The sequence below is a fragment of the Babylonia areolata genome, chromosome 1 (genome assembly GCF_041734735.1).
Source record: "Babylonia areolata isolate BAREFJ2019XMU chromosome 1, ASM4173473v1, whole genome shotgun sequence".
NCBI classification, from domain to species: Eukaryota; Metazoa; Mollusca; class Gastropoda; order Neogastropoda; family Buccinidae; genus Babylonia; species Babylonia areolata.
The window spans coordinates 30,111,678-30,134,606 of record NC_134876.1 but is presented as its reverse complement, the minus strand read 5'-3'; the positions used below and the strand labels follow the sequence as shown (position 1 = coordinate 30,134,606).

General features: G+C 42.6%; 1 protein-coding gene across 1 annotated transcript in view; it reads left to right on the top strand.

The window, feature by feature from the left end:
* Positions 1-22,929, top strand: part of LOC143281620 (dynein axonemal heavy chain 3-like) — a 101,366-nt gene that overhangs the window by 71,444 nt on the left and 6,993 nt on the right. Inside the window, 19 exon segments of the mRNA XM_076586869.1 lie at positions 1-76; positions 2,003-2,204; positions 2,690-2,997; positions 5,534-5,719; positions 6,112-6,354; positions 7,206-7,366; positions 8,179-8,336; positions 8,870-9,231; positions 10,159-10,275; positions 12,023-12,113; positions 12,530-12,636; positions 13,355-13,498; positions 14,891-15,054; positions 15,489-15,642; positions 16,927-17,055; positions 18,492-18,757; positions 20,551-20,639; positions 22,065-22,186; positions 22,772-22,861. The exon segment at positions 1-76 is cut by the window's left edge and continues 185 nt beyond it. Coding sequence (XP_076442984.1) covers positions 1-76; positions 2,003-2,204; positions 2,690-2,997; positions 5,534-5,719; positions 6,112-6,354; positions 7,206-7,366; positions 8,179-8,336; positions 8,870-9,231; positions 10,159-10,275; positions 12,023-12,113; positions 12,530-12,636; positions 13,355-13,498; positions 14,891-15,054; positions 15,489-15,642; positions 16,927-17,055; positions 18,492-18,757; positions 20,551-20,639; positions 22,065-22,186; positions 22,772-22,861 — 3,169 coding nt within the window.

Here is a 22,929-nt window from a genome sequence, read left to right as displayed (position 1 = left end):
CAACATCCTGGGTGACGTGCTGCTGTCCTCTGGGGTGGTGGCCTACCTGGGAGCCTTCACCGTGGACTTCAGACAGGTACTGTTTGTTGTGATGTGACTGTGGCACAAGTCAGCAGTTTTTCATGTATGTGTTTTTGACTCACTTGTGTAATCAAAGTGAGTCTATGTTTTAACCCGGTGTTTGGTTGTCTGTGTGTGTGTGTGTGTGTGTGTCCGTGTGTCTGTGTATCTGTGTGTCCGTGTGTCCGTGGTAAACTTTAACATTGACATTTTTTCAGTTGACACCAAATTTGGCATAAAAATAGGAAAAATTCAGTTCTTTCCAGTCATCTTGTTTAAAACAATATTGCACCTCTGGTTGGGATGGGCACAAAAAATAAAAAAAGAAGCCTAATTATATGCAAACTGCATTTAGTGTTATATTTGTATTTTTTGTATTCTCTAAACTTGGCACTTTGACCTCTTATTCTGACACAACAACAAGAGTCATTATTATCATTTTTTGTTCAAACAGGAACTTCTTTTGCTAAGCATGGAATTTTATTTATTTTGCAAACGTTTTGGTGCAGATAGTAAAAAAGGGAAATTACTCTGTAATTAATGCTAGGGGACTTAATTTATCACAAGTGAGTCTTGAAGGCCTTGCCTCTCTTGTTGTTGCTGTTGTTGTTGTTGTTCTGTTTAGTTGTTTTTTGCTGCTCCATCATCTGCACCCTTTCAGTGGCATAACTCCCACACTGCTCATTCCGAGTCCCCCATACACAGCCACACCTGGGCTTGTCTGTCTCAGTCCCAGCACTGGCAGTCGACAGGGAATGGTTGATGCTAGGTCGCCAGGAGGCCACAAGTCAGCAGTTTGCTTAGTTTTGTGTTTTAGTTTTTGGACTTTATGATGGGCAAAAGATAGGGTGTGGTTTTTGTTTTTTGCTGGGTTTTTTTTCTGTTTTTTTTTTGTGGTCAGAAATGGATCAACCACTGGAATTAAAAAAATGTTCTTGAAATTTCCTTATGTGCAGATGACAGTAGGTCAGACCATATATTTAAAATCAGTTTCTGACCTTAAAAATGGAATGTCTTAATACTTCAGATTTTATATGTGGTTTGAAAAAGCAACAACAAGAAGCTAACATAATAAGGGCTGTTAATCGTATGTTGTGTCATAAATGACATAATTTGCTCTGTTGTTATTTACAATATACAATATCTATTCAGTTGTTATTCACAAGATACAATATATATCAATTAGTCAATCAGTCAATCAAATCAGTTAAGTGTTTAATTAGTTTAATTGTAATATGGAACTTTTAATCATGTTTTTCCCTAGATAAACAAAAAAAACAACAACAAATAAACAAACTTACTGTTTCAGTTATTGTTTGACTGCTTTTAATTCAGTAAGAACTGACCCCTCTGCGGTTGGCTGTCCCATGATAAGGCTTATCATCATCATCATCATCATCATCATCATCATCATCATTATCAGTCTAGTAATCCCAAGTGGGGTTGTGGAGGCACCACTGATGACTCTTTGACAATTTTCCACCATCTGTCTCATTTGTGGGCTGCTCTCTGCGATTCTGGCGAAAGATAGGTAAGCCTGTCCACTCCCGGATGTCATCTTCCCACTTCTTCTGTCTGCCTCTTCGTCTTCCTCCTGGTGCTGTGCCTTGTAGAATGGTTTTTGGCCGGGGCTGATTATCTCATCACATGTACATACCACATCATTTTTCTCTTCTTTACAATACTAAGCAGGCCGTCCTGTGCCCCAAATGTTGCAGTTGTTCTGTTTTTAACCTCCTCACTTTTCATGTGGTTTCTGTATGAGATGTTCAGGATCTTACCGGTAGCATCTCAAGTGCTCCATTGCTTCTCTGGAGGTGAGCAGTGAGGGTGCAGGATTCACAAGCGTACATAATGTGCTTCGATACAGACAAAGACACCAAAAGCTCACCATGTATATAAATAAGCCAACAACCTGTCAGTGTGGCTGGGTGGTGTGCAGAGCGTGATCAAGGAGTGGTACGAGATATGTCTGGAAAAGGAGATCCCCTGCTCCAAGAACTTCTCCCTCAACCAGACCCTGGGGGAGCCGGTGGCCATCCGGGCTTGGAACATCGCCGGTCTGCCCATCGACTCCTTCAGCGTGGACAATGGCATCATCGTGTCCAAGTCACGACGCTGGCCCCTCATGGTCGACCCTCAAGGTAACTGCAAGATTTAGTTTTTGTTGTTGTTTTTTTGTGAATATATAAAGAAACAAGTGTCATTAAGTAGAATGAAAGACACAGGGCAGGTCACTGCAGTCTAATCACATCTAGTGCTGTACAGTGCAGCACAATGCCAAACAAAACAAAACATTGTGATGCAGAAAAACACAGCACAGGATAGATTAACAATAGCATAACACACAACATTATACAACACAATAAATGAGTATCAGTATCAGTAACTCAAGGAGGTGTCACTGCATCAGATAAATCCATATACGCTACACCACATCTGCTAAAGCAGATGCCTGACCAGCAGCATAACCCAACAAGGTAAGTCAGGCCTTAAGGAAAACACACACACAAAAAAAAACAAAAAAACACACCAAATTTTACACACAGCACAGCTCCACCTCCACACACCACATGCTGAATCTTCTCTCACCCAATCTTGTGCCCCACCCCACCCTGGGGGGAAACAGGCCAGGCCAACAAGTGGATCAAGAACCTGGAGAAGGAGAACAAGCTGAGCATTATCAAGCTGTCGGACGCCAACTACATGCGCACCCTGGAGAACTCCATCCAGTTCGGCACGCCCGTGCTGCTGGAGAACGTGGGCGAGGAGCTGGACCCCATCCTGGAGCCTGTCCTCCAGAAGCTGACCTTCAAGCAGCAAGGGGTGGAGTACATCCGCCTGGGGGACAACGTCATTGAGTACTCCCAGGACTTCAAGCTCTACATCACCACCCGCCTCCGCAACCCCCACTACCTGCCTGAGGTCTCCGTCAAGGTAAGGGAGGGCAGCGGTGAGAGTCTTGAAAAGGGGGAGCAAGGTGTAGGAGAAGGAGGATGTTCTGTGTTAGAAGAGGGCATTTAGCTTTGCGGATCTGTTTTTGATGTTTCTGCTACTGCTGCTGCTATTAAAAATCAAGAAACTAAACAGAGGAAAAAACAATAAGGTAAAAAGTGTCACTTTAATTCCACAAAAGGAAAAAGTTAGTCATGTGTGCTAGTTCTAGTCACTGCGATTTACATACGCTGTCAGGTAAGTAATGTTAAATGCAGTACCCCATTCACACAAACATGATTTGCGCTTATCCACACAGCATCAGGACTAATGGCAACATTAACCCCTAGGCTGCCTGCATGACGAGATAACTCGTCATGGCAAGCATGTATGCTTCGCTGCCACAATGACGAGATAACTCGTCATCGAAATATTCTGACTTTTCCCTGCTTTGCATTCAGTTCGTTGACAAAAATGCTGGTAGCTTTAGCTTGGGGAATCTTTCTGGATTCTATTCATAGCTAGAAACACCATCTGCGTCATAAGGCAGTCCTTTATTTGAACGTTTTGGTTGGGTTACTGGCCGCAGTCTTTGCCTGGTTTCTCTCCTCGCTCGCTCAACAAAATGTCGGACTGACTCCGTGCTCAAGACATGCGCTCGTGGCGAACTAAATCAACCAAGATTACTTTCTTTAGCTGATGCTCAGAAAGAATTGGAGCATAAAATCGAAGAAGACAGTGGTGAACATTTATAGGACGATTTGATAGAAAATAAAGGGAGCAATCAAGAGACTGGCCAAGATACAACTATCAGTGAGTGATGCAGGCTGTTCAACTCTAGCAGACGACAGGTCACCGAATTTTTAGCAGGGCACCGTATGAGCTATTTTCTTGGCACTCATCCAACGCGGTCTGATGACGTGACGGTGTGAGAGGGGTGAAGAGGAGGGGGGGTAGAGACTGAGGGGGCGTGGCCTCACATCCATATTATCACTTGCAGAAGTCACAATGCATCTATTTCTTTTTCATTTTTTTATATTGTGGTTGTTCTAGTATTATTTTGTGTGTGCAGATATCTATTTGTCCAGAAAATGATATTTTTGTGCAAATTACCAGACTAATGTTTGTAATGAACAAGTTGAAAATGTGACAAAAAACAAAACACTGATTTCAAAACAACAGCATGTCACTTAAAATGCATAAAATGGGAAAACATCATGTGTTTTGTATTTTTTATTCATTTCCCTTTCAGAAAATATATACTTTTATGGGTCTTTCTCCAATAACAAAGAGCACATAATTTTTTGAAAATTTATACCCGTTTTTTGTGAAAAAACCCTGGCAAATAGATTTCACTTAAATCTTATTTTCCTGGCAGCGAAAGGGTTAATGTTGAGGAAAAAGGTATCCCTGTATAGTCTGTAATATATGGCACATGTCTTCATGGAACACAGCCTCCATTGACAAACTGTCCCTCTTTGTGCCCAGTTTGTTTGCTGAACTTCATGATCATTCTTTGTGCCCAGGTGTGCTTGCTGAACTTCATGATCATTCTTTGTGCCCAGGTGTGTTTTCTGAACTTCATGATTATTCTTTGTGCCCAGGTGTGTTTTCTGAACTTCATGATCATTCTTTGTGCCCAGGTGTGCTTGCTGAACTTCATGATTACTTTTTGTCCCCAGGTGTGTTTGCTGAACTTTATGATTATTTTTTGTCCCCAGGTGTGCTTGCTGAACTTCATGATCATTCTTTGTGCCCAGGTGTGTTTGCTGAACTTCATGATCATTCTTTGTGCCCAGGTGTGCTTGCTGAACTTCATGATCATTCTTTGTGCCCAGGTGTGCTTGCTGAACTTCATGATCATTCTTTGTCCCCAGGTGTGCTTGCTGAACTTCATGATCATTCTTTGTCCCCAGGTGTGCTTGCTGAACTTCATGATCATTCTTTGTCCCCAGGTGTGCTTGCTGAACTTCATGATCATTCTTTGTGCCCAGGTGTGCTTGCTGAACTTCATGATCATTCTTTGTGCCTGGGTGTGCTTGCTGAACTTCATGATTATTTTTTGTCCCCAGGTGTGTTTTCTGAACTTCATGATCATTCTTTGTGCCCAGGTGTGTTTTCTGAACTTCATGATTATTCTTTGTGCCCAGGTGTGCTTGCTGAACTTCATGATCATTCTTTGTGCCCAGATGTGCTTGCTGAACTTCATGATTATTTTTTGTCCCCAGGTGTGTTTGCTGAACTTCATGATCATTCTTTGTGCCCAGTTTGTTTTCTGAACTTCATGATCATTCTTTGTGCCCAGGTGTGCTTGCTGAACTTCATGATCATTCTTTGTCCCCAGGTGTGCTTGCTGAACTTCATGATCATTCTTTGTGCCCAGGTGTGCTTGCTGAACTTCATGATCATTCTTTGTGCCCAGGTGTGTTTTCTGAACTTCATGATCATTCTTTGTGCCCAGGTGTGCTTGCTGAACTTCATGATCATTCTTTGTGCCCAGGTGTGCTTGCTGAACTTCATGATTATTTTTTGTCCCCAGGTGTGTTTGCTGAACTTCATGATCACGCCTCAAGGTCTGGAGGATCAGCTGCTGGGCATTGTGGCCGCCAAGGAGAAGCCAGAACTGGAGGAGAAGAAGAACCAGCTCATCATCGAGAGCGCCGACAACCAGAAGCAGCTGAAGGAGATTGAGGACAAGATTCTGGAAGTGCTGTCCTCTTCGCAGGTGAGATGAGACTACCGTGTGTGTGTGTGTGTGTGTGTGTGTGTAAGCACATGCATGCAAGTTTTTGCTTGGGTGTGTGTGAGTTGTATCTGTGTGTATGTGTGCATATTTTAGCATGCAGGTGCATGCATTTGCTTACATGTTTAGTGGTGGTAGTAGTAGTAGTAGTAGCAGTAGTAGTTTTCAATTTCACATAGTTTCATTTCAACTGATATCACTTTTTCAGTTTGCATGTATACTCATATCATGCACCACACCAACGTATAAAAACAAAAATTCAGCATTGCTGGTGAAAATTCACATCCGTCACACATCTATACATACATCCATCAAAGAAGAAGAAGAAGAAGAAAAAAAAAAAAAATCCACTCACTGTTTCTCTCCACATCCAGGGTAACATCCTAGAGGACGAAGCTGCCATCAAGATCCTTTCCTCCTCCAAAGTGCTGTCAGAGGAGATCTCGGCCAAGCAGGAGATCGCAGCCGCCACAGAGAAGCAGATCGACGAGACGAGGAACAGCTACAAGCCGGTGGCTGTGCACTCCTCCATCCTCTTCTTCTGCATCTCCGACCTGGCCAACATCGAGCCCATGTACCAGTACTCACTCACCTGGTTCATCAACCTGTATCTGCAGGTCAGACCTGTTTTGATCTCTCTGGAGAAACTGGGTACAGCTCTCGCTTCTAGCTCTAGCTCTAGCGCTCTCTCTCTCGCTCGCTCCATTTCTCTCTCTCTTGCTCATGTATTCAAGTCTCTCTTCTTTTTTTCTTTCTTTCTCTTTTTCTTTCTCTCTCTCTTCCAGCCTTATTTTCTCCCCCTTCTCCTCACTCATTCCTTCCCAACTGAACAACATTATTTTTATATTTGTTGGATGTATGAATGTGTTGTTGTTTTGTTGTTGTCTTTTTTGCATTTGTTTTATATATATATATAATAAATGGATTAAAAAAAAAAAAAAAAAAAGCACGCTAGTGCTCATCTATCATTCTAAGAAATAGGAATTTTGTCTTTTCCTGTCATGTCTCTCTTCTCTCTCTCTTTCTCTCTCTCAGTATGTCTCTTTGTCTCTCTCTTTGTTTCTCTTTCCCTTTCTTCTGTGTCTTTTTATTTTTCTGTGCTTTGACAGCAATTTCTTGCAAACTATTGAGTTGATTTTAGTGTGGTTTTGGATCATTAGACGCATGTTCAGAACATCTTCAGAAACAGCATACCTTAATTCAAGGTCATAATGTCAAGAAATCGGTTTTAGCCTTTGTGCTTCATTTACACATTTGCTTTCATTTATTTATCTGTTCAACTATTCACTGATCAGTTCAACTATTCATTCATTCATTCATTCATTCATTCACCAGTTTAACTAATCATTCAATCATTGATCCGTTAATCTAATCATTCATTCATTAATCAGTTCAACCACTCATTCCATCAGTTTTTCAGTTCTTTTCAAAGTGTTGATCTGCGTGGTGTTGTTGTTTCTGTTGACAGTCCATCATGAACAGCACACCCTCTGACGATATCGAGGAGCGCATCTTCAACCTGAACGACCACTTCACCAACAGCATTTACCGCAACGTCTGTCGCTCCCTGTTTGAGAAGGACAAGCTTCTCTTCTCCTTCATCCTCTGTGTCGGTATTCTCAAAGGACAGTAAGTCAAGCAGCTTATCTTCAGTCATTTTTTGGCTTAAACTTTTTTTGGTTATGTACACTGCTACTTCTGTGGTGAACCGGTCATGTTGTGACTATCTTTTGAAGGTTGCAGCAGAGAATTGAACAGAATTGCATTTGTGATCGTCATGAAACTTATTGTTTGTCAGAACGCTTTGAATGAAAACCGAATTGTGAGTGTTCTGTTTCACCCAAAGAAGACTGCCCCAAACTTAAAAACGAAGTCTTTCATTCAAAGAAATCAACATTACTTAGATTGTGCGTAGCGTTCTCAAATTCATGTTGGGAAATCGACATTACTTAGATTGTGCGTAGCGTTCTCAAATTCATGTTGGCAGACTGTTTTTGTTATGTTGAACTTTATTATGATTATTGTTATATATATATATATATATATATATATATATATATATATATATATCTATAACGAGTGCATGTTTTCTCAGCGAGCCAGTCATTCATCATTTATTCTTTCACTCTCTTTTGAGCTTTATTGGTATTGTTATTATGAGTGCATGTTTTCTCACCTAGCCAGTCATTCCTCGTTTATTCTTTCACTCACTCTCTCTCTCTCTCTTATTATTTTTATTATTATTATGAGTTCATGTTTTCTCACCTAGCCAGTCATTCCTCATTTATTATTTCACTCTCTCTTAAACATTATTATTATTATTCTTATGAGTGCATGTTTTCTCAGCTAGCTAGTCATTCCTTGTTTATTCTTTCACTCACTCACTCTCTCTCTCTCTCTCTCTCTCTCTCTCTGTGTCTCTCTTCTGTCTTCTCCAACAGGGGTAGGATAGAGGAGGAGGTGTGGCGGTTCCTTCTGACCGGCGGGGTAGCACTGGAGAACCCCCACCCCAACCCAGCACCAGAATGGCTGGGTGAGAAGTCGTGGGGTGAAATTGTCAGGGCCTCCAACCTCTCCAACCTTAAAGGATTCATGCAGCGTACGTTGTTTTGGATGTTCTGTTGTTTGTGTGCTGTTTGTTAAAGAAAGCTTTATGAAGGAAGGGGTTAACTTTGTGGGGTTTTTTGTTTGTTTTTGGATGTTGTTGTTGTTGTTGTTCTGTGTTGTTTATTTAGTGTGATAACGATGGCAGCGGTGGAGGTGCTTGTGTGTTTGTATTATGTGGGCATGTGCTTACATAAATACATTATGAAAGAATTTTGTGTGAGATAGTAAAACTTATTATGAGAATTTCTTATTCATAGTAAGATTTTAAACAGTGGTTTCTAATTGATTGTTAAACTTTAGATTATGGTTTCTAATTGATCAGAACAATTCTTTTAATAATAGTTTCTGTTTGATTGTAAAACTTATGATAATACTTTCCAATTTGTAAAAATAAAGCTTGATAATGATAATAGGTTCTTTCACAAACGTTCACATTGTTGATGACTTTTTGCTTTATCATGCTTTATCTTTTCTTTGAGTTGCTGACTTTTCTTTTCCAATATATTTCCTCTTGAATGACAACAGATGTCCAGGAGAACATAGCCCTGTGGAAAGGCTTCTACGACTCCCCTTCCCCGCAGTCCTACAAGCTCCCCAGCCCCTACGACGCGCTGAGCGGCCTTGACCGCATGGTGGTTCTGCGTACCTTCCGCCCAGACAAGATGGTGCCCGCGGTGCAGGACTTCATCGTCGACAGCCTGGGTCAGTCGTACATTGAGCCGCCCACCTTTGACCTGGCCGGGTCCTTCGCGGACTCCAATTGCTGCGCTCCGCTGATCTTCGTGCTGTCCCCTGGCGCCGACCCCATGGCGGCCTTGCTCAAGTTTGGCGCCGACAGCGGTTACACGGGCAACAGGATCCAGACCATCTCCTTGGGACAGGGACAGGTCTGGAACTTTCGGGGGTTTTCATTTCTTTGATTGTTTCTTTTTTAGGGGGTAGGGAGGTTGGGGAGGGGTGTGGGGGTTAACTCACTTCGGACGAATAGTTCTCTCCCTTGCTTTTACCTATAGACAACCCATTTGTTAGGGTTGGGAAAAAAAATCACAAAAAATACAAAACATAAAGTAACTGAATGAAACTCACTGTACTTGACCCACTGACCCCTCTCCTCACGTTGTGTGAACGCCCACCCCTGTCCCTCTTCACTGCTCTCAGAAGCTGAGTCGCTGTCAGTAACTTCTTGCTGGTAGCTTTCTTCACTGCAGATACTTTAATTCAACGTCTTCATCATCCTCATCGATGTCGAAACCTTCAGTTTGAAGCATTTCAATCACTTCAGCAGTGGTAAAAGCCGCTGTTGTGATCTAGTTTGCACCAAAAATTTCCACTTGTATCGCCATTTTCGATATGTATGCAGATTAGCTTGTCGTGTGGGGTCCTGAACTCACTGGCTCGCTGTGGAGTGTGTTGTTTGTGTGTGTGTGTGTGTGTGTGTGTGTGTGTGTGTGTGTGTGTGTGTGTGGATGTTTGTGAGGAGCTAAAGTGAAAAAAACAAAACAAAACAAAAAAAAAAGAGATCAAAAGACAATGATAACATATGTATCACCACAACTAAATTATACCTACTCCCCCACCCACCACCCATCACTTTCGACATACTTTGTTCCTTGTGCAGGGTCCCATCACAGCGAAGATGACACAAACACTTTTGGCACAGTTTTTTCCTTGTGCAGAGGGCCCCATCATGGCCAAGATGACACAAACAAACAATTATAATTATGACATACTTTGTACCCTTTGCAGGGCCCCATCGCGGCGAAGATGACACAAACAAACACTTATAATTATGACATACTTTGTACCCTGTGCAGGGCCCCATCGCGGCGAAGATGATCGAGAAAGCCCTGGTGGACGGCACCTGGGTGGTGCTGCAGAACTGTCACCTGGCCACCAGCTGGATGCCCAAGCTGGAGAAGATCTGTGAGGAGGTCAGTGCAGTGCAGTGTGGCTGGGTTGTGGACACCCCTGAACACGGGGTGTGGCTGCCTAAATGAACAAAATGCCAACAAGAACATACCCAGCATGCACATGCAGCCGAAAATGGAGTGTAGTTGCCTAAATGGCAGGGTGAATGAACAAAGCAGCAACAAGAACATACCCAGCATGCACACTTTCCGGAAACGGAAGTATGGCTGCCTAAGTGGTGGGTTAATGAGCAAAACACCAACAAGTACATACCCAGCATGCACATCCCCCAAAAACAGAGTATGGCTGCCTAAATGGTGAGGTAAATGAACAAAACGGCAACAAGTACATACCCAGCATGCACATCCCCTCAAAACAGAGTATGGCTGCCTAAATGGTGAGGTAAATGAACAAAACACCAACAAGAACATACCCAGCATGCACATCCCCCCAAAACAGAGTATGGCTGCCTAAATGGTGAGGTAAATGAACAAAACAGCAACAAGAACATACCCTAAATGAACAAAACGGCGACAAGAACATACCCAGCATGCACACCCCTCAAAAACGGGAGTGTGGCTGCCTAAATGGTGGGGTAAATTAACAAAAATGGGTCATATACGTAAACTGTTAATGTCTATGGTTGTGTATGTGTGACTGAAACCTGATTGAATGACACAGGAAACGAACGACGAGCACCCAAAATGGCAGCTGTCAGTCGGCTCTACCCATGTAGGCAGCCTGATGTGAAAATGACTCCATGTATGTAAAGCGCTTAGAGCTTGGTCTCTGACAGAGGATAGGTGCTATATAAGTACTCATATCATCATCATCATCGTAATCAGTGTACCTTGCTACACAGAGTCAGTCTGAGCGTTGTGTCCTTCTAGAGTCTATCTGACGTGTGTGTGTCTTGTTTTTTTTTGTGTTTTTTTTTCTGTCAGCTGTTCCCAGCATTGTGTGGACTTTTTGTTGTCTGTCATGCCATGCGTGGGTTACTGAATATCAAGAATGCTGGACATTTTGATAAGTCAGTGGAAAAATGTGTTAGCAGCAATCACACATGCAGATAACACATATCAGGGCTGTCACACATTTGTTTCATAGAACATATCAGTGTAACTGATAGTTTCTGGAATGTTAATTAAACAGACTTTTTATTATTGAATCATGTATTTTGTTAACTAACTGTGGAGCTTGAAACAAAATAGAACATTTGGTGCAAGGGTAAAAAATAAGCAACTACCCACTCTTCCTCCCAAGAAAACAAAATCCAAACAAACAAACAAAAAAGAATACACAAGAAGCAGATGTTTCTCTGTCGTGTTTTCAAGTTCATCATTTTTAAGCTGTTCACAACGTGCTAAAAGTGATTCGTCGATGTCACTCCAACAGTCGTCTTCTTTTTCTTCCCCATTCTGCAAAGCACGCCTTTCTTCAGACATTTTGGACAGCCCACCAAACACCAGAAGTGTTTATGGCGATGTACTTGAACTGGAACTTGAACTGGATCAGACGTTTTAGGCCTGGAAGATTCTGAAAATTCAGGGAGATTCTGAAAATTATGCATAGATTGTCATGATGTGCAACAAAAATACTTACATTTTACAACCAGACAAACAAAATAATTTATGAACAGGTCATTCCCCCCATAGGAATTGCAGTGTTATGTCTCTTGTATTTCTGCCTCTCCCCCAACCACCACCCCCCCTTAGCACCCCCCCCCCCCCCTAATTTATTTGAAAGTGAGTTTTCTCTTCCTGTTGACAGGGAATCGTGCCAGAAACGACTCACAAAGATTTCCGCCTGTGGCTGACCAGTTATCCTTCAGAGCAGTTCCCTGTGTCCATTCTGCAAAACGGTAATCTTGATGCCCTTAGTCTGCAGTATTATGCACATTTTGACAAATTCTACAAAAAATGATTGAGGTTCAAGCTTCTGGTCAAACCTGCTGTGTGCATCTTTTTGTGTGCGTGCATGTGTGTGTGTGTGTGTGTGTGTGTGTGTGTGCATGTGAATGCCTGTGTACTTGCGCTTGTGCATGTAAGTGCATACTCAGTACTACAGTCAGTCACAGTTTTGTTGCTTTGGAAAACAAAGACATCTGGGCTTGGATATTTATTGTCTAATCTAATATGTATATATATATATATATATATATATATATATATATATATATATATATATATATATATATATATGTGGGGGGGGGGGGTCGTGAGAACAATGCACTTGCCAGTAAAGATGACACAAGGTAAATGATAAACTGTGTCACAGGTGTGAAGATGACTAACGAGCCTCCCAAAGGACTGCGTGCCAATCTCCTGAGGTCTTTCCTGAATGACCCCATCTCTGATCCCAGCTTCTTCAATGGCTGTAACAAGGTCTGTAGCAACTGTCATTTTTTTTCTTCATGTACGCTTTCTTCCCCAGTCTCTTTTTTTTTTATGACGTCATTCTTGGTTGGGCAGATTTCGTTTAGTGATTAGGATTTTTGGAGAGAAAAAATGTTTTGGTAATGATAGGAAAGCATCTGTTGCGATGATGATCACGTTGGCCAGTGTAATGAACCATATCCTGATCCTGACTTATGTATGTGCAGTTGTTGACCACAATTGTTTGTCATTCGGATGAGACGATAAACCGAGGTCCCGTGTGCAGCATGCATTTAGCGCACGTAAAAGAACCCATGGCAACAAAAGGGTTGTTCCTGGCAAAATTCTGTAGAAAAATCCACTTCGACAGGAAAAACAAATAAAACTACACGCAGGAAAAAATACAAAAAAAATGGGTGGCGCTGTAGTGTAGCGACGCGCTCTCCCTGGGGAGAGCAGCCCGAATTTCACACAGAGAAATCTGATGTGATAAAAAGAAATACAAATACAAATACACTTGTTGTCAATAGTCTACAGTCTCCTCAAGATGGTTGTTGGATTTTTTTTTGATTTTTTTAGCAAAACAGTCACTTTTCCTGTTTTCTTGAAGTTGAGGATGAGAATAATTTTTTATTTGAAAAAAACAACAACAATCCCTTATGATTATTTACACAGTGGATCCTGTGAGGCGAGTGACAAAGTGTTGTTCCATTTTTTGTGATGACAGCCCCAGAAGTTTCACAAGATGCTGTTTGGCCTGTGTGTCTTCCACGCCATGGTGCAGGAACGTCGCAAGTTTGGACCTCTGGGATGGAACATCCCCTACGAGTTCAATGAGTCTGATCTTCGCATCAGTATGCGTCAGATGCTGGTAAGATTTTATGGTCTTATGATACTTGATGCTGTGTTGGGTTGGGTTTTTTTGTTGTTGTTGTTGTTGTCAAAGTTTGGATCTTGTAGAACTTTCCAATAAGTTTGCTAAAATACAAAAAAACAGAGTATGGCAGCCTAAACGACAGGGTAAAAGTGGTCATTTGTATATGAAAGTCCTCTTGTAGATATGAGTAACAGTGGGAATTGCAGCCCATACATGTAGAAGCAGTTAAAGAAGGAGAAGAATGTAGAGTACAAAATGATGGTTCTGTTTGCTTTTAGATCACCCGTGCCAAGTATATGCAGAGCATTTGTTTCATTTTGATTCATGCCACACTCAGACTTTTTAAAAAAATTTTTATAATTCATTCTGTACCTTGTTATTTATTTTAAAAAGAACATTAACAATATAATTTTTGCCCATTTTTTTGAAAATGGATTTTGTGTAAAGTACCGATAGTCAAATGATGTTTCAGTGTTTGCAGCTCTGATTCATCCTTGAAAAAAACTATTCTGAAAATGAAATTAACAACAGCAGAATTCTTGTCCATTCTTTTCAGAATGAAGTGTCTATAAATTAACAGCAGACATAATGGTGTTTTAATTTTGCATCTCTGATTCTTCTTGTAGAACCCCAACAAATTCTAAAAATGAATTAACAACAGTTGAATTCTTGTCCATTCTGCTGAAGGTGTATTTTGTGTAGCGTACTTGTAGATAAAATGGTGTTTCAGTTTTTACATCTATGATTTGTCATTGAAAAAAAAATCTGGTGGATGAATATTTATTAAGATTTTCTGGAATGATTACAATTTCGTTCAGATGTTCCTGAATGACCGCAGTTGAGTTAAGATGTTCCTGAATAATGATGATATTGTTCAGATGTTCCTGAAGAATGGTGATTTTTGTTCAGATGTTCCTGAATGATTGCAATTTTGTTCAGATATTCCTGAATGTTTATATTGTTCAGATGTTGCTGAATGATTATGATATTGTTCAGATGTTGCTGAGTGATTATGATATTGTTCAGATGTTCCTGAATGATTATGATATTGTTCAGATGTTCCTAAGTGATTATGATATTGTTCATATATTCCTGAGTGATTTTTATATTGTTCAGATATTCCCGAATGTTTAGTTTATTGTTCAGATGTTCCTGAGTGATTATGATATTGTTCAGATGTTGCTGAATGATTATGATATTGTTCAGATGTTCCTGAATGATTATGATATTGTTCAGATGTTCCTGAGTGATTGTGATATTGTTCAAATGTTCCTGAGTGATTATGATATTGTTCAGATGTTGCTGAATGATTGCAATTTTGTTCAGATATTCCTGAATGTTTATTTTATTGTTAAAATGTTCCTGAATGGTTATGATTTTGTTCAGATGTTCCTGAACGATTACGATGAACTGCCCCTCCCCGCCCTCACCTACCTGACTGGCGAGTGCAACTATGGTGGTCGTGTCACTGATGACAAAGATCGTCGTCTGCTGATGTCTCTGCTGGCCATTTTCTACACAGAGAGCATCATCGTGGATGAGGGCTACAAGTCAGTCATGAAATATCTTTTGTTCTTTATTTACACTACTCTCTTGTCTGTTTTTGTTTTGCTCCTTACTTATCTGAATGTGTATGTTAATGTTTGAGACTCATCACGTGTGTAAACGAGATGTGTGTGTGTGTGTGTGTGTGTGTGTGTGTGTGTTTTGCACCAGCATTCAGGGAGCAGAGTGTGAGAGAGAAGCTGACTTGACTTATATTTTGTTACTTTTGATTTGTGTTTCATAGGTTTGTTATTTGGTTGCTTTTTTTCTTCTTTTTCTAACAGTGCTATTTTTGCTTATCAATATCTCCCCCCTTTTTCATGCTCTATTTTCTCAGACTTATTTCACCAGGAGTGATGATTATAACACTGACAACTGCATTTAGACTTGTTAACAATTTTTTTTTTTTTTAACCTGGATATTTATTCACTGTGCACAGATTCTCCCCGAGTGGTCTGTACTTTGCCCCACCGGAGGGTCCCTACCAGACCTACATCGACTATGTCCGCACCTTGCCTCTCAACCCTAACCCTGAAGTCTTCGGCCTCCACGAAAACGCTGACATCACCAAAGACAACCAAGAAACTCAGCAGGTTCGTTTGGCGTTATCCTTAAAGAACTGTAAGGAAGGTGGCAGAATGGGTGAGATGCTTTTCTGCCAATATAGTGGGTGGGGGGCATTGTGTTGACAGATGTTAACATGGGCGGGGGTATTGTGTTGACAGATGTTAATGTGGGTGGGGGGGGGCCATTGTGTTGACAGATGTTAACATGGCGGGGGTATTGTGTTGACAGATGTTAACGTGGGTGGGGGGGCATTGTGTTGACAGATGTTAGCATGGGTGGGGGCATTGTGTTGACAGATGTTAGCATGGGTGGGGGCATTGTGTTGACAGATGTTAACATGGGTGGGGCATTGTGTTGACAGATGTTGACATGGGCAGGGCATTGTGTTGACAGATGTTAACATGGGTGGGGCATTGTGTTGACAGCTGTTGACATAGGTGGGGCATTGTGTTGACACTGTTGACATGGGTGGGGGCATTTGTTGATGGATGTTGATATGGGTGGGGCATTTTGTTGACAGTTGTCAACATGGGTGGGGCGTTTTGTTGACAGTTGTTAATGTGGGTGGGGCATTGTGTTGAAAGTTGTTAACATGGGTGGGGCATTGTGTTGACAGTTGTTAACATGGGTGGGGCATTGTGTTGAAAGTTGTTAACATGGGTGGGGCATTGTGTAGACAGTTGTTAACGTGGGTGGGGCGTTTTGTTGACAGTTGTTAATGTGGGTGGGGCATTGTGTTGAAAGTTGTTAACATGGGTGGGGCATTGTGTAGACAGTTGTTAACGTGGGTGGGGCATTGTGTTGACAGTTGTTAACATGAGTGGGGCATTGTGTAGACAGTTTTTAAAGTGGGTGGGGCATTGGGTTGAGAGTTGTTAACGTGGGTGGGGCGTTGTGTAGACAGTTGTTAATGTGGGTGGGGCATTGGGTTGACAGTTGTTAACGTGGGTGGGGCATTGGGTTGACAGTTGTTAACGTGGGTGGGGCATTGGGTTGACAGTTGTTAACGTGGGTGGGGCATTGTGTTGACAGTTGTTAATGTGGGTGGGGCATTGGGTTGACAGTTGTTAATGTGGGTGGGGCAGTGTGTAGACAGTTGTTAATGTGATGGGGCATTGAGTTGACAGTTGTTAATGTAGTGGGGCATTAGGTTGACAGTTGTTAATGTGGTTGTGGCATTGGGTTGACAGTTGTTAATGTGGTTGTGGCATTGGGTTGACAGTTGTTAATGTGGTTGCGGCATTGGGTTGACAGTTGTTAATTAATGTTGCATTGTGTTGGCTGCTATTCACATTGCATTGTGTTGACAGCTGTTCGACAGCATCCTGTTGACACTGCCAAGACAGGCTGGGGGAGGTGGGAAATCGTCAGGGGAAGTCATCCAGGATCTGGCTGATGACATCCTGGGGAAACTGCCCAAAGACTTTGACATTGAGTTTGTAAGTGGAGTTGTGTGCGTGTGTTTGTGTGTTGTTGTTGTTGTTTTTGGTGGTGTTGTTGTTGTGTATGGCACTGTATGTTTACCTTTCTTTTTCTGGTCCATGATAGATATATTCTGGAACATTACCACTGGTCTCGGTTCCATCCCTGTGGTCTGAGACTGATGTGAAACTGCTCTGCGCATGAAGCAGACTGCCGTTGAGATTTTTGTGGGCTATCTGTTGTCTCCTGATGGCTTCCCTTTTTTTTTTTTTTAATTTCTACTTTTGTTGTCAGTCTCTGCTATCTGTTGTATCCCCTCCATTTTTGTGATGGATTAAAAAAAAACCCAAAAAAACATCAAACAAACATGGATGAAATGAAAGCATGGGCTGCTTCACAATACTGAACCGAGGCTATGGGTGGATAATTTTTATTCACACCTGTGAATTTTGAGTTTTGGATTTTGCAATTTTGCCTACATGGTTGGGTTAAAAAAAAAAAAAAAAGAAAAAGGTCATACACCTAAAAGCATAAGAGCCTACTCTTAAATGTGAGAAAGAATGTGGGAATCATAGCTCATGAATGCAGAGAGAAGAAAGGAGGAGACGAAGAGGACACTGCCCTGCCTGGACCCTGTTCACTTCCTAATGAACATGCCTTTGCTCTCTCTCTCTCTCTCTCTCTCTCTCTCTCTCTCTCTCTCTCTCTCAGATGAGTCTTGTCAATGCAATGACTCCACTGATTTTAGACTAACAATAAATCTAGCTGTGCATCTTTATAAGGCATTCATTTACAGTTGACATCTTTTGAATATAATGTGTTTTGAGAAGTAAAGATTTTTTTTAATCATTTATACTTCTATTTCTGAAATTATTCATATGAATTATTTGATGTTGGTATGTTTTCTGTCTGTATGTGGGAAGATGGCATCATGCATGCTTTGTCCTCCTGAATGTAATACATGTTCACACCCATTTTTCTTCGTTTGTGGGCTGCAACTCCCATCTTCACCTGTATGTACACGAGTGAGCTTTTACCAGTATGACCATTGTTACCTCACCATGTAGGCAGCCATACTGTGTTTTTGGGAGTGTGCATGCTTGGTATGTTCTTGTTTCCATCACCCACTGAACGCTGACATGGATTACAGGATCTTTCACGTACCTATATCACCTTCTGCTTACGTATACACATGAAGGGGGTTCAGGCACATGCAGGTCTGCACATATATTGACCTGGAAGATGGGAAAAATTTCCACCCTTTACCCACCAGGCGCTGTTACCAAAATTCGAACCCGGGACCCTGAGATTGAAAGTCAAACGCTTTATGTTTTTTTAACCACTTGGCTATTGCGCCTGTCGCACCCGTTCAAATGGAGCTTTGGCCTTGCTGGATCAAAAGATTCTGTTCTCTCTCTCTCTCTCTAAATCCTGTATTCAAACTCTTCAACAGGTGATAAAGAAGTACCCAGTGGTGTACGACGAGTCGATGAACACAGTGCTGCGCCAGGAGCTGATCCGCTTCAACCGCCTGACCCAGGTGGTGCGCTCTTCCCTGCAGAACCTGCAGAAGGCCATCAAGGGCCTGGTGGTCATGAGCTCCGAGCTGGAGGAGGTCTTCAACTCCATGCTCATCGGCAAGGTGCCAGCCGTCTGGGCTGCCAAGTCCTACCCCTCCCTCAAGCCCATGGGGTCCTACATCTCCGATCTGTTGCTGAGGTGGGTGGGTGTGTGGAATGGTTGGTGGTGTTGGATGGGTGGGTGTGGGTGGGTTAGTGGTGCTGGATGGTGGTGGTGTTGGTTGTTGTGATGGTGATGGGGCGTGGGTTTAGCCAAGTCCTACCCCACTCTCAAGGCTAGGGGGTCCTACATTTTTGATCTCCTGCAGAGGTGGGTGGGTGTGGGTGTGGATTGGTGGTGTTGGATGGTGGTGGCGTTGGTTGTTGTGATGGTGATGTAAGAATATGATGGTGATGGGGCGTGGGTTTAGCCAAGTCCTACCCCACTCTCAAGGCTAGGGGGTCCTACATTTTTGATCTCCTGCAGAGGTGGGTGGGTGTGGGTGTGGATTGGTGGTGTTGGATGATGGTGGTGTTGGTTGTTGTGATGGTGACGTAAGAATATGATGGTGATGGGGCGTGGGTTTAGCCAAGTCCTACCCCACTCTCAAGGCTAGGGGGTCCTACATTTTTGATCTCCTGCAGAGGTGGGTGGGTGTGGGTGTGGATTGGTGGTGTTGGATGGTGGTGGTGTTGGTTGTTGTGATGGTGATGAAAGAGTACGGTGGGGTGGGGGTGTGGGCTTGGGCAAGTCCTACACCTCCCTGAAGGCAGTTGGGTCCTACACCTCCGATCTGTTGCTGAGGTTGGTGGGTATGGGTGGGAGGGTGTGGGTGTGGGTGGTGTTGTATGGAGGTGCGGGTGGTTGTTGTGATGGTGATGAAAGTGTGGTGGGGTTGGGGTGTGTGTTTGGCCAAGTCCTGCCTCTCCCTCAAGGCTATGGGGTCGCACATTCTAGATCTCCTGCAGAGGTGGGTTGGTGGGTAGGTAGATGTTGGTGGTGGTTAATGGTCATGGTGGTGGTGGGTGGTGGGGTGGGGGTAATGAGGGGAGGGTAGTGAGGAAAGAGTGTGGCTGATGATGCAGGTGGGGTTTTTTGTTTGTTTGTTTGTTGATTTTTGGTTGTTTTTTTTGTTTGTGTGGGGTTTTTTTGTGTGTGTGCATGTATGGATATGTGTTTGTATGTGTGCATGTATGGGTGTGTGTGTGTGTATGTATGATCATGCATGAATGTATGTGTGTGTGTATGTGTGTATGAATATGCATGCATGTATGTGTCTGTATATGTATGTACATGCATGCATGTGTATGTGTGCATGTGCACTTTTTGTCTTTGGCTGTAGTTGGCATGTTACAGTGACATGAAAATCATACATTTCAGTTACTTCGGACAGGGTGCGAGGGCTGTGGGAGTGGGATGTGGGGAGGGAGGGGTGTGTGTGCAGAAAACCAGCAACTGTTGGTTTCTCTCTGTGTTGCTGTAGAAAACACATGTATGATAGATATGTCCGACTACGACCATCAGAACAGCGGAGGAGGCAACTGCTGTCCCAGCTATCTGGGCTAGAATTTGATTATGTTGGAGAATGTCTTGCCCAAGTTACATCCCCACTCTCTCGGCAAAGAGTGTTTTAGGACAGTCAGCATTGGGATGGTTCTCAAAGGCCAACTAGCCCCCAAGGCTGCAGCACTAAGAGCCAGTGCAGTCTTGCCGCCTTGTCTGAGAGTCACAGTCCTTTACAAAAGACTGAGCTGTAAATGACATCCCACTGTAATGGAGAAACCATTCATCACACAGAGATCACTTTGCTGTTGGCCCAACTGTAAGCTTACATCATTCTGTGATATAAGCTGAGTGGTGGGCCCAGTGAACATGTACACAACAACAACAACAAAAAAACCCACAACATATCTCTGCCTGTTGAACTGAAGCATCTGTTTCTTTGTCCACAGACTGAAGTTCTTCCAGGACTGGATCGAAGCGGGTGCTCCCAGCACTTTCTGGCTGTCAGGTTTCTACTTCACTCAGTCCTTCCTCACTGGTGAGTTGTCGTCATTTGAAACAGCCTTACCTTTGCTGTGCACTGAAGGGTGGGCGACGGGCGCAGTAGCCGAGTGGTTAAAGCGTTGGACTTTCAGTTTGAGGGTCCCAGGTTCGAATCTCTGTAACAGCGCCTGGTGGGTAAAAGAGTGGAGATTTTTTTCCGATCTCCCAGGTCAAGATGTGTGCAGAACTGCTTGTGCCTGAACTCCCTTCGTGTGTATACGCAAGCAGAAGATCAAATACGCACGTTAAAGATCCTGTAATCCATGCCAGTTAGTTCAGTGGGTTATGGAAACAAGAACATATCCAACATGCACACCCCCGAAAATGGAGTATGGCTGCCTACACGGCAGGGTAAAAATGGTCATACACGTAAAAGCCAACTTGTGTACAAATGAGTGAACGTGGGAGTTGCAGCCCACAAACAAAGACGAAGAAGAAGGGTGGATAGGCTGTGTATGTGTGTGAGGGTCAGCAGGCATTAGGTTCAAGGGGCGCTGCGCTGTGCACACAAACAGTTGTAGCATGCACTAAGTTTGCTTAGTGGCAAGAATTTTTCCAGAGTCATAGAAAAGTTCTTAACGCCAAGCAAAACTCAGTGCATGCAAAGATCATTTGTGTACAAGACGTCCTCTGGGTAGTAGGAGACATCTTTGTCAGAAATAAACTTGTGACATAGTCACCAGAAGTAGACAAACTACTCTTCTCCGGTGTTTCAGTCATTTTAACCTGCTGTCATGACTCCGTCTCACACTCTCCTCAGCCTGCTCAGACCAATGGGTGACGGTGGAAAAGTAGTGTGAAAACCTGTTTACACATGTGAGTTGTAGCCCAGGTATGCTGAAAGAATGAAAATACAATAGAAAAAGTAAGTTGTTCAAGGCAAGCCACTTGTATGACTTTTTGTGTTGTGTTTGTGTGTGTGTGTTTGTGTGTGTGTGTGTGAGAGTGAGTGTGTGTGTGTATGGGTGTGTTAAATTAATAAACAGACACAAAAATGTGTGTGTGTGTGTGTGTGTGTGTGTGTGTGTGTGTGTGTGTTTAATAAATAAACAGACACAAAAATGTGTGTGTGTGTGTGTGTGCCCTGCATGCGTGTGCATGTGTGTGTGTGTGTGTGTGTGTGCCCTGCATGCGTGTGCATGTGTGTGTGTGTGTGTGTGTGTGTGTGTGCGTTTTCTTTTTAATAAACGCAGACACAAAAATGTGACTGAACAATTATCTAGCTTTTTGAGCCTTGGTTTTAGTGCCTTGTTCTTTTTTTGTTCTTTTTTTTTTTTTTTTTTTTCAACCTTTCCCCCATACTGATGTTAATTGTTTGTTGTGCTTTGGACCCCTTTGCCCAGGAGGGAGAACACATTATAATTATACCCATCCTTATCATTATTAGTAGTAGTATTTATTTTGGCTTTGTGTGTCCCAGGTGTGTCTCAGAACTACGCCCGTCGCTACAGCATCCCCATCGACCTGGTGGGCTTTGAGTTTGAGGTGATGAAGGCAGAGAAGGAGATGCCACAAAAACCCCAGGATGGGGCCTACGTCTATGTAAGTGACAGCTTTCTGATATTGTTGTGTAGTTCGTTTCTTCTGGCTTTGCTTTTTGAGTTTGTTTATGATGTATATATATATATATATATGTTCACTGAATTCTTCTCACTGCAGATATAAACGTTCCACAATATTTGAGTCAAACACTCAGTGCTGAAGTGTGTGTTACATGAATTCTATAAGAAATTGTCATTGTTCACACTTGAGAACAAAGACATTATCAGATTAACTTTTTTTTCTTCTTCTTTGCTCTCCCATGTTTAGTATGTCTCAGAACATGTGAAAGGCAGGTAAGAGCAGAAAAAATAGATTGTTAACAGGAAATAAATTATTTCTATGTCTGTTTGTTCACACAGCCAGTTAACTGAAGACAAAGTTTTTGTTGCAAATGTTTCAAAACTTAAATCGATGTGCTTGTAGAGACAAAGGTTTTGTTGCAAATATGTCAAAACTAAATCCGTGGGCTTGTTGCACTGTGTGCTTTAGCATGATGATGTAACGTCAAGGTCTGAAGGAATGATGGTGACGGGAATGTCTGATGCTGAAGAACCATGTGTCATGTGGATGGATGCCTGTCCACAGGGCCTGTTCATGGAAGGAGCGCGCTGGGACCGAGACAACATGCAGATTGGCGAGTCCCTGCCCAAAATCCTCTTTGACTCCATACCGGTGGTATCCTTGTCTGATCTGCTGCACCTACGCTTTTGTAGTACTAAATGGACAACAAAACGGATAAACCC